Genomic DNA, 12,232 nt, shown 5'->3' with positions numbered 1-12,232 from the left:
GATTGCTCTTTCACCTCTTTGTCTGAATCTCTTAGGTAAATACAGAGTGCGCACCTGCTTCCATTGAAATCATTGCAGAGATTTCACTTAACAAGATACAGTACGCGAGTCATGCAATTATCCCTTTTACTGCTCATGTCGTCGATGACATCTCACCGGAGACCCTTTTGTAGCATCTTGCAGGTAGCCGGTGCTCCCACAATGTTCCAGGGCTGTCTTCACCAGTAAATGTATTCATGACTTCTCCTAAACCGTTTCTGAGGGGCCTTTGCTTCTCCCGTCATGTTAATTTTTTTTTTTTGTAGCATCTCTTACAAGTGTATTATGATAAGCCCGAAGTAGATATTGCCAGCTGACACCATTTCTGGAGGTGAGATCAATAGAATACATTCATCCCAGTTTGGATTCAGCATCTGGTGCTTAAGAATGTCAACAGCCGTTATTCTTCATGTTCGTAAACTGATGCATGGAAGGAGCTGTAGAATTTACCTCCGGGCTGTAAAACACTCACAAGCAGGTGCAGTTCATCGGCATTCATCTTTTTACTTTCCCCATTTACATCCCTTAATGTCTTTATACGCCACATCAATTTTTGTGACATTACTACAGTATATTCATGTGCATCTCTTACGTAGGCGTTCAGACAGATGGCTTGGTATACGCCGTGGTAAATGAGACACAAGGGCATCTTGGAAGGCTTTAATATCATACAACTAGGTTTTTAAAGTGTAACTCCACTTTTATTAAAATAAAAAAAATATATATAATCTATGTCAATGCTCCCCAAGCTATTTTGAAAAGTGTGCAAAAAATTTGGAAATTTTTTACTGGGTTTGTGCTGATGTCTGTGTCCAAATTGGTGAGATTTTTCCTGGAAATTCAAGATTTAGGGTTAGTCCCAGTGTCACTGGAGACAGGAAAAGAGAGACAGTGATAAAAGCTGAGCTTCATTTCAGCACCATGGACACCATCACAGAACTTCTCCAGTTGAGCATTATTTCGGCACATTGGACACATTCACTGAACTTATGTGGCTGAGTATCATGTTAGCACGATAGACAGCATCACAGGACCTCTGCAGCTGAGCATACATTCAGCACCATGGTCACTACCACTGTACATTTGCAGCTGAGCATTATTTCAACGCCATGAACCCCATCATTAAGGATGCTCTTCCGAGTAGCTACCTACCCATAGCTTCTCGGAATCGAAAAGTTAATTACCACAGCTGTGGGGGCGGGTGCGGGAGGGTTAACTTACCTATGCTGCTGTCCAAAGAGATCCAGTTGCAGCGCACGTTGCATTCCAAGTCGCGTTCCAGTCACTACCATGCTTCCTTCTTCAACCTGGAAGGTGAAAGCGAGGTAGTGGCATGAAATGCAACTTGAAGGGCAATGTGCGACACAATTGGAGCGCACACTGAAGCGTGATTGGAGCGTGATTGAAGCACAAGCTTTTTGAATTCAAGTAGCTACGACTAGGTAGCTACTGGGAAGAGTATCCCTAGCCAACACACCACTTTTGCTGTGGACCATCATTTCTAGTGTTGGTGTTCGAATTCGGCTATACATGAAAGTATGGGAGTTGAATGAAACACATCCATCCACGCTAATCATTTCGGCACTAAGGGCACCATCACAGCACTTTTGCAGCTGAGGATTTTTTTCAGCACCATGGATGCCACCACAGCTTTTTCTGCAGCTGAACCTCAATTCAGCACCATGGACACCATCACAGGACTTCTGCAGCTGAGCATTACAATACTTTATGTAGCTGAGCATCATATCAGCACCATGGACACCATAATAGCACTTTCTTCAGTTCAGCATCATTTCAGCACCATGAACACCATCACAGCACTTCTACAGTTAAAGGAAACATAAAATGAAATAAAGGCTGCCAGTTTAACTTACATGGGGCTTTTTCCAGCCTACTGAAGTCCTCCTGGTCCTTTGCCATCATTCTGCTATGCTCCGATAAGCAGCAGTGCCCTTCTGACAGCCCGCAACTGGCCCAGTCAGCCAGCTTTTATAAGGGTACTGCTGTTGAACAGAGTAGCATGGAATGATTGCAATGGACCAGAGGATTTCAGGGGGCTTGAGGAAGCCACCAGGGAAGTTAAACTGGCAACTTTTATTTACTTTAGGTAAGCTTTAATCATTATTTCAGCACCATGAACACCATCAGATTTTCTGCAGCGAAGCATTTTTCAGCAACATGAAAATCATCACAGCACTCCTGCAGCTCAGCATCATGGACACCATTGCTACACTTCAGCAATTAAGAATTATTTCAGCACCATGGACACCATAACAGTACTTCTGCAGCTGAGCATCATTTCAGCACCGTGGACACCATAACAGTACTTCTGCAGCTGAGCATCATTTCAGCATCATGGACACCATTACTACACTTCAGCAATTAAGCATTATTTCAGCACCATGGACACCCTAACAGTACTTCTGCAGCTCAGCCTAACTCCGCATGAAGTAAGAAAGGGGAAACACCTCTCTACCTCTCCACCTGATTGTAGGTGCCAAGATCCTTGAGAACTGTAGTATTGACGAAGTCTGCAAACTCCCAGGTTAATAAAGACCCAAAACGCTTTATTCATGAATCACAGGCACAGCGTAAAAAGACAGCATAAAAGACATGTTTCGGACCAAATGTCCTTACTCATAGCCTTAACCTTTTGCCGACCGCTCTATGCCAATTTGCATGAACGTGATGGCAGCCCAAGGACCACTCCATGCCAATTGGTGTGAAGTCCTAGGGGCGGAGATTGCAGGGGATCGCATGCACCGATGTGCACACATCCCTGCTTGAATGACGGAGCTCCGTTCCAGCATCAGCCTCCCAGCGGCGATCGCTGCTAGGAGACTGTTAGACTGCGAAACCGCTGTCTATTTACATAGTACAGCTCTGCGATCTACGGCAGCGCTGCACTGGTCTGAAACATGTCAGCTGTTTTTATGCTGTGTCTGTGATTCATGAATAAAGTTTTTGGGACTTTTCTAACCTGGGAGTTTGCGGACGTCATCCACACTACCATGGACAGCACCACAGTACCTCTGCAGCTAAGCATCATTTCAGCACCAGGGACACCATTACAGCACTTCTGCAGCTCAGCCAAATTCCAGCACCATGGACAGCATCACAGCACTTCTGCAGCTGAGCATCATTCCAGCACCATGGACAGCATTACAGCACTTCTGTAACTGAGCATTATTCCAGAACCATGGACAGCATCACAGCACTTCTGCAACTGAACATCATTCCAGCACCACAGACAGCATTACAGCACTTCTGCAACTGAGCATTATTCCAGAACCATGGACAGCATGACAGCACTTCTGCAACTGAGCATTATTCCAGAACCATGGACAGCATCACAGCAATTCTGCAACTGAGCATCATTCCAGCACCATGGACAGCATTACAGCACTTCTGCAACTGAGCATCATTCCAGCATCATGGACAGCATTACAGCACTTCTGCAACTGAGCATTATTCCAGAACCATGGACAGCATTACAGCACTTCTGCAACTGAGCATCATTACAGCACCATGGACAGCATTACAGCACTTCTGCAACTGAGCATCATTCCAGCACCAAGGACAGCATTACAGCACTTCTGCAACTGAGCATCATTCCAGCACCATGGACAGCATCACAGCACTTCTGCAACTGAGCATCATTCCAGCACCAGGGACAGCATTTCTGCATCTGAGCATTATTCCAGCACCATGGACAGCATGACAGCACTTCTGCAGCTCAGCCAAATTCCAGCACCATGGACACCGTCACAGTAACAGCACCATAGACGGCATCAATGAGCTTACAGCAACAGAACATTACTTCAATACCCTTAACAGCCCTCCAGAAATTACTGCAGTAGAGCATTTTAAATCAGGATACAGTTTGTTGACAAACATTATGAGAATAAAAGAGTAAGCTTTTATTATATAGCAAAGAATGTGAAAATAAAACTAGACTTGCTATGTGCCATAATAAACATAATAAATAGAAGCTCCTCATAAAAAAATGAGGATCCTAGTGCTAAAATAATCATAAAGTGCTATAAAAAAATTTATATCACTTTACACAACCTGATAGCATGAGTAAACACTGTAATCAAAATTCTCAATTAATTAACAAGCGTATACAATATCTAGTAGACATAAGGTCTAGGTCTCTGTCACACTGGCACATATGAGTGCGCATGTGCACACCCACCCGTACGCGCACACGCCCACCCGGCTACCTGACCTTGTCCTCCTGTCCCAACAGCTGTCCGTGCTGCAGATGCGCAGTAGTGCAAACGCACGGACACAGGGACAATAGAGGATGCAGCGATACTTACATATTATTATATAGGAAGATGTAGCCTATCCAGAATGATAATTATGAATACGTATCGTAGTAAGTGGGAGCTCTGCGATGTCTATTTGGGGGTGACAGCTGTGCGTTATTTAGTCGGGGTGTCTGGCCTGGACCAATCACATCACAGGAAGGTCCTGCTTCATCAGGAGCTTTGCCTATGTGACTAGTATATTTAATATACAGTATATACGATAAGCTTCTAGCCTTGTTCCTCAAACGCATGAACCATAACATCAGTTTAACTCTTAAATTTAGCTCTTACCCGAAGCCTTATCCCATCCATTAATACCGCAGGTGCCTACGTCCGTGTGTGCCAAAGCCATCCATAGCAGGCACAGGGCCGGGGCCAGGCAAGCACCTGGCCTGGAGAGAGCCTAAACTCAATTTAAGCCCTAACTCTTCTTCTAAGCCCATGTTTTTGATGTAACTAAATGTCAGCCTAGCTTTAAACCTAATCTCAGACCTCTAGCTCAGCCAAACATTATCACTGTCTATATCAAGGCATACAAATGATGTCAAAGGACCAGCCCTGGTTCCATGATTATATCATCATTCACACCCAAAAATAGCATGCCAAAAATCAGCAATTACATTTATTTCATCAAATACTTCTGCTTGAGTCCTCAGGAACACTTGAAGTGTGTCCTAGGCGATTCATAAATAACAGCAACAAGCACTGATTGGACCTTTAGTAAAAGACAGAGCCAGGTGTAGATGATAAATGATAGAAATGAAATCCCATATGAAGAAGTAGCTTTAATGCAATATCTGTTGTCCTCTCTGCATTCAGGACCTTGGCATTTCTTCTGCTTTTGGTGTCTCTGCCTGCAGTTCTTGCTGCCAGAAACCAGCATTAGTCTGTGAATCAGCATAAAAGATGTTCAAAATATTCATGTTTTACTGTAATGTCTTTAAAGTACCTCTGAAGTGGGGAAAAATGTGAATTAAGCCAATCGTGAGCTAGATTACTTTCTGTTGACCATCCTCTAACTGCTTCTTGTCTTCAGGGCCCCTCTGGTCTCTATACCAAGTCCATTTATTGTGTACCTGAAGTGTCATGTGACATGATGGGATAAGCATATACACTAAAGTATTACCCACACTAAGAAGTTATTAAAGTCCCTTTCTGTTTTTTTAGTGCAGCAAGAGTTAAAAGACTTGAGTTGTTATCTATGCAAAGGATACAAATTCTTTTGAGGTTTTACTGCAGGGAAGTTCAAAGGGTCATTAGTTCTGTATCCTTTTCAGCTAAACAAAGCAGAGTGTGGATTCTAAACAGCAGCAGTGACAGTCTGATGCAATCTTAAAAAGAAAGTTATAAAACTGAAAATAAAAATAAGAGACTTTTCTATACTATTAATGTTATATTCATAATCCATACTACACATACACTTCATTATTTTCCATAGAATAACTCAGAACATGTGCATATGACTGTGCACGTGAGATTCTCAACTGCATATGTGCAAGTTGCGACCGACATGCACAGCGAAGGGAAGTGCTCATGCACAAAAGCAAATAGAGGTGCACAAGCGCTTTCTTTCACTGCACAATTCATTTTTAAACTCCCATATGTGCAGTTCAAAATTGCTTGTTTACAGGGCTGGATTTGTACTCTTTGCCGCCAAGAGCCACTGTCAGAAGCCGCCCCCTTCAGTATAGGCAGCAACATGACTCTTCCCCCTCCCTCCAGTATAGGCGGCAGTCCGTTAACCATTCCCTCCAGTACAGGCAGCCAGAGGACCCTTCCCCCACCCACCTCCAGTATAGGTAGCCAGATAACCCTTCCCCTCCCTTAGAGTTTAAATAGCCTGATGACCCCCCCTCCCTTCAGTATAGGTAGCCTGATGACCCCCTCCCTTCAGTATAAGTAGCCTGATGACTCCTTCCCTCTAGTATGATAAGCAAGATGACCCTCCCTCCCCCTTCCGAATTGACAGTCTGATGACCCCCTCCTTCCAGTATAGCTTGCTGCCTACCCGCCCTTGATCCTGTGGTGCCCTAGGCCATGGCCTATGCGGCCTTGGATTAAATCCGGCCCTGCTTGTTTACAGCTCAGGGAAGCACAGTTGAAATTGGGAATGGGGGGGTACCCCAAAGACAGCATGCAGTGTCAGGGGTAAGTACACATGTACGTATGCCCCATTATTATTGTTTAAACTTTGGGAACTTCAGGATGCTTTATGAAAGCTATCCCTTTATTCTTGTAAGGAGAGCTGTAGGAAAAGTAGCATTTTTACCTCCAGCCTATGGCATGGCAGGTGCAATTTATCTGTCATTGCTGCTTATTTTCTCTATTTTGGAGCCTTATTACCTTCATATGCTACATCAGTTCCATGACAGTGCGGCTGGATTTTTGTGAAGACTGTGCATGAAATACAGACGGCTGCCATGGTCTATTTTCCAGAAAAATTAGGTTTATTTTACTAGAGCGAGGTTTGAAGGCAATTTTCACATTCTGAGCAAATAGACATTTATTAGATAAGATGATGGGATTTTACAGCTGTGCTATAAAGTGAACAGTAATCTGTAGTGACTGAAATATGGAGACTATTACTGGTGAGTCAATTTTTTTTTTTTAACTCTACTTGCCTTGCTGTTATGACGATTCTTTAATAGCTTATGTACCATTGACTCATATTTAATAAGCAGTTTGGCTTGTCTGACTTCACTCTGATTCTGCTAATTTGCATGTTTCGTTAAGTGTGGGACTCAGAAATACTGGAGCCAAAAGATCAACCAGACAACTGGAATAAAAAGGAAAAAAGAATATCTCAGTAGTTTACATTGCATTAAAGGACATCCCAAGTGACATGTGACATGATGAGATAGACATGTGTATCTACAGTGCCAAGCACACAAATAACTAGGCTGTGTTCCTTTTTTTCCTTCTCTGCCTGAAAGAGTTAAACATCAGGTATGCAAGTGACGGTTTCTGTCCGGGTCGCGACCGGGTCGGACTGGGTCAGACTATAACATAACCCTCACTAATAAGCCATAAAACACTTTTCTGTCAGCAAACCACTTCTAAGAGCATAAAATGGGTCAATAATTCATAGATTTGAGCTCTGGCATACTTCAATGAAGGGGTCATTTAGCAGAGACAATGAAAAAGTAAAACTTAAACTAGATTTAAATATAAAATAAAACTGTGGGATATCTAAAAAACTTAATTTTTAGGAGAAGGAGGATAGATACAATTGTTTTTCTCATCAGTTTATCTTCACCATGGATGTCCTTTAAAGGGAACCTGTACTGAGTAAAAATATTTAAAATAAACACGAGGTAACTTCAAATGGACATTACATAGTTATCTTGCCATCAGTTCCTCTCAGAAGCTCAACATTTTCTTTTGACAGTGATCCCTTCCAGTTCTGACAACATTTTGTCAGAACTGAAATATATCAGTTGCTGTCAGTTATATATCAGTTGCTGTCAGTTACAGCTGAGTGGATGACTGATGTGCCCGGTAATGTCTATGTTTCCCTATGGCTCAAGTGGGCGATGTTACAGTTTAACTGTGTGCTGACCAGGAAGCTGTTATGGGGTAGTGGCCATTTTCAAAATGGAGTACGGAGAATTCTCTTGATCACAGTGGACAAACATGACGCGGGACAGGAGAGAGAGATTGAGGAATAGACTACATGGGAGGTAAGTATGTGTATGTTTATTTTGACTTTTAATTTTCAGTTCAGGTTTTCTTTAAGCCTCTGTCACATGCTAGATGGCTCTAGATGGGCCCAGGGCTTCTCTGCCCAGAGTCTTGCACAGGCATGTGGGTAAACTACGCTTGTGTATTGCGAGGAGAACGCCAGCGCATACCACTAAGGCTGCATCTGAAATGACCACCAGCTCGTGTGTGCAGCACCTAAATAGACTTTCTGCACACTTCGCATTCAATTTAGATGCAAATCATATGCAAATCTGCTACTACTTATCATGCAAACAGGAAACTCAGGAGGAGGGGCTGGGAGCAGCTAACCTGATAGTTACATACTTACAGAGTTAAGAAACAGTGGGGGAAAGGCTGCGCATCCCTAAACACATGCTGCAATTGAGTGGTTAATCGCACAGGCATACACTGCCTCTGCTAGACTGAAAAATGCATGCCCTGCATCCAAAACAAGTGTTAACATTTATTACGCTAGGAGGAACTTTAGCTTCCAATATGGTTTGCATGCAAAGTATAATGTACACTTGTGTATTAATTTTTGAGCTTGATGGTACAGAGGCGCCATTCAGAATAAAATATTTAAATATACGTATAAAAATCTAGATATTCAGACACAAGATGTGTAATTTCAAAAACAGTTCTGTATTAAAAAAAAACAGCCACAAATACTGCACATGCAGCACGTTTCGCGTGCGTATCCGCTTCCTCTGGCAATGACGTGGAGGATCTGTCTGTCCAGACTATTGAACCAGGTGTATGTATTAGTACGCTGCCAGTGATTTAGGTGCAGGGTGAGCTGAATTCCTGAAAGTGTAAAATACTATTCCTCCTCCGAGTATTAGCAACATGGAGGGAGGAGTAATTTGGGGCCCAGTGATTTCTGGAACCCTGAATGTCCCTTGCCAGGGGCACACTAAAGCATTAGTGCTATAGCGATGCTCAGCTCAGGCGCTCAGCATTGGGTGCCGAAACCACCTGCTTCGTAAACTACTGTCAGCCGGCCATATCTGGCCCATTTTTTTTCTAATCCAGCCCGCCAGTGCAGGACTGGATTTACAGTAAGGGAGGGACACATCTGCTGCCTATACTAGGGGGAATACTGGGGACATATCTGCTACCTATCGGGGGAGCAGCTGAATTTGGCTTCAGTACTGGGTAGGAGACAAATCTGCTACCTATACTGGTCCGGACCCTCTGTCACTTTAAAAACCCATTGTGGCACACAAGTCAAAACATTTGCCCCGTCTTGGTTTAGCATGTGTAGAGTGGTCCCAATGGATGGCTGAGAGATCCAGAGCACAGGATGATTTCAGCCAAACCCACTGTTCCCCTCTTCAGCCTACCTACTCAAAGCTGCACCGTTGCCCATAGCAACAGAAAGTGTCTCTAGCCTGCATGCTAGCAACGCATCTATACAACACTTGGCTCTAAACTACAGCCCGAGGGATCAAGTTCCAATTCCTGCAAGGGACAGTAATTGAACAATAACTTGCATTCTTATGCACCTTTACTCTTTTCAGATATTTACCTCTGTTGAGGAGACATATTTTTGAAAATTGGTTTAAATAATGAAACCTAAGCACCTGTTTTGTTTAACAGTAAAAGAATCGTACCTTTTAACATCCAGAAAATATCCCCTACAATTTCTTTAGAGCTTGCAAACACCTTTGTGAACATACAGGATTGTGTATGTGAGCTCCCTGCACTTCATAGACAGCAGCCCACCATTGGGGCGACCCGCATTACACGGGCCACCCTCACATTTCATCAGAACACTTTTGTTGCAGGGTAGTTGGAGGCAACTAATCTTCCTTCACCTCAGGGAATACCAAATATATCTTCCTAGGAAGTGTCCTAAAAATGGCAAGACAGTGTAGACTGTGAGGTTTCAAATGGATTAAAATGATATTAAAAAAAAAAGTACCTCCCAAACCATGCCATTGACTCGATAAAATACATACTGCAGAAACGCTCATGTGAGGTGTCCCAACTACCATAAACCACACAATGGCATCGCTTTCTTAAAATCTTTTTCATGTAATAAAGGTGCTCGGAAAAAAAGAGGTGCAGGATATTTAAACTTGTAGAATATCAGTAAAATTACAGATATTCTACAGCTTAATTAGGATAGTAAAATATCAGTAATCTTTACACATATTTAACTATGAATTAACGTAACCCTACTCTCATACAGAACTCTCCCTCTACCAATACCTAACCTTCCCCATACTGATACCAAACTCTTCCAGTACTTAACTCTTAACCCTCCCTCTACCTAAGTCTAACCCTTAAACCCCCCAAGTGGCACCTAACACTCAACAGGTGGCGCCTAACCCATAACTCCCCCCCCCTTCCCGGTGGTGCCTAACACTTATATTAGACCCCACCCCCACCCCACCGTATCGGCGAACCTTTACCTACCCCTCTGTCATTGAGCCACAATTGATTTGAGACAATAAACAGAATTTGGGCGCTATGTAAGGCCTCGTTCACATCACATGAACGAGGCCTAATGCTGCAGTTTGCTGGAAACCTCCGCACCGGCGATTTTATTGGGCCCTCCTGGAAGCTCAAGTTTTCGTTCATTGCCACAAATCACAGCTCTTATTATGGGCACCTAGAGCGATGCCCTTTTTTCCAAGGCATCTCCTGCGCCAATTTTTTTCAGCTTCGCTAAAATCAAGGAAACACCAATTTACTTTACGACTAGGATTTTTATCCTCCTGCTATGTGATGCCATTATCTTTGTATCCTATGAAAAGCTTTGAGTATCGTGCTACGACCTTAGATATTACAAAGGAAGAATGGGATGAGATCCTACAGGCGGTTCCCTCTGTCTCTACTAACACATCTCAGAAAATGTTGCAACTCAATATTATCCACAGAACGTGTTTAACCCCAAAACATATGCATTGTATGGGTAGGAGAGATGATCCAGACGGCCCGCGCTGTAAATGGGGCATTGCCCTAGATTGCATAGGTAATGGGCGGGAGTTCTCAATTTATTGCATAGTGCCTTGAAAACCAATTTGACTGAGACTTGCTCAACTATGTGAATTGGGTTTGCTAACAAACTCTGATTTAGATGAAGCTTCTCAGATTATGGTTTAACGATATTTATTCCAAGCACAGAAGCTTATCCTGTTACATGGAAAAATTATCTCCCTGCTTCTATAGATCAATGACAATACCACAGGGTGCACCACATACATTTGACAGAATATGGGGTGGGGTGCTTGTTACCCCAGGTCTGGCAACATTTCAACAGGTAACCAAGATAACATGCTTCTCTTTGTAGACTGATGAGTATTGGTTTTATTCCTTATGAGGTGCCTTTTTTCAATTACAGTATTACATACCCCCTAGGCACAGTTTATGTGGTTTGGTATATTCATTACTATCCTGCTGAGTTTCTTATTTAGGGTATGGTCATTTGATAAAGTGTGCAATTTGGTACATGTACGTTATATGACCGCATTGCTGTACTGGACGTTTAGTTTATTTCTTTTTAATAAACACCGATTTAAAAAAAATCCACACAGACAGACACTTCAGGAGGGAAGCAGGAAATGTGGGCAGTCGCTAGTGGCAGTAGTTTGAGCGCCCCCATAAAGCCCATTGTATTTATCAGTAAGTAGGGAAAATTTCCTTTTTTGGGGTGGGGAAGGTGGTTAAGGTTAGCCGTGGGGGAGGAAGGGTTACGGTTAGCTCTGGGTGGAGGGGATGGTTAAGGTTAAGCTTTGGAAGTGGACAGAAGGGGTGCAGTGTGTTTTAGCCGTAACAAGCACTGTTGTGCCTTTAATAGGCTTTACAGACCTATGCAGCCGGTGTCAGTCAGGTGCAGCTTGGTTTTCAATGCGCTGCCATCTCTTTTTGCTGTGTACAAAACTGTAAGTTCAATTTTCCCATTGTGTATAAATGTGGAATGGTGTTCGTGGTTCAGACTGCACCCCTTCCTTCCATTTTTATAGCTAGCTGCTCCCAGGTGGCAGCGTGTTCAATACAGCCCTCCTAGGACGGAACAGGAGGAAGTGCCAAACCCAAGGTGCCCAGCCCTGGTGCCCAGCGGTGGTGAGAGCTCGACTGGGCAGTAATGTTCAATCCTTGAATCATCTTGTGATGTATATGGACTGGCTTTGGAGGGTGTGTATGTGGAACAGCAGTTACCCAGTTGC

At 43.3% G+C, this 12,232-nt stretch overlaps 1 protein-coding gene across 16 annotated transcripts in view; it reads left to right on the top strand.

The window, feature by feature from the left end:
- LRRC7 (leucine rich repeat containing 7) overlaps positions 1–12,232 on the top strand; it is a 503,433-nt gene that overhangs the window by 227,901 nt on the left and 263,300 nt on the right. Inside the window, exon 1 of one of the 16 annotated variants that reach the window (XM_068239243.1) lies at positions 8,005–8,035. The exons of the other annotated variants lie outside the window; for them this stretch is intronic. Within the exon in view, the coding sequence (XP_068095344.1) occupies positions 8,029–8,035 (7 nt within the window). The 5' untranslated portion in view covers positions 8,005–8,028. Of the gene's footprint in view, positions 1–8,004; positions 8,036–12,232 lie in introns of those variants that run through there. 16 annotated transcript variants of the gene reach the window in all.

Source organism: Hyperolius riggenbachi, chromosome 6 (assembly GCF_040937935.1).
Source record: "Hyperolius riggenbachi isolate aHypRig1 chromosome 6, aHypRig1.pri, whole genome shotgun sequence".
Taxonomy (NCBI): domain Eukaryota; kingdom Metazoa; phylum Chordata; class Amphibia; order Anura; family Hyperoliidae; genus Hyperolius; species Hyperolius riggenbachi.
The sequence above is the reverse complement of the archived record's forward strand: the minus strand, read 5'-3'. Positions and strand labels throughout refer to the sequence as shown.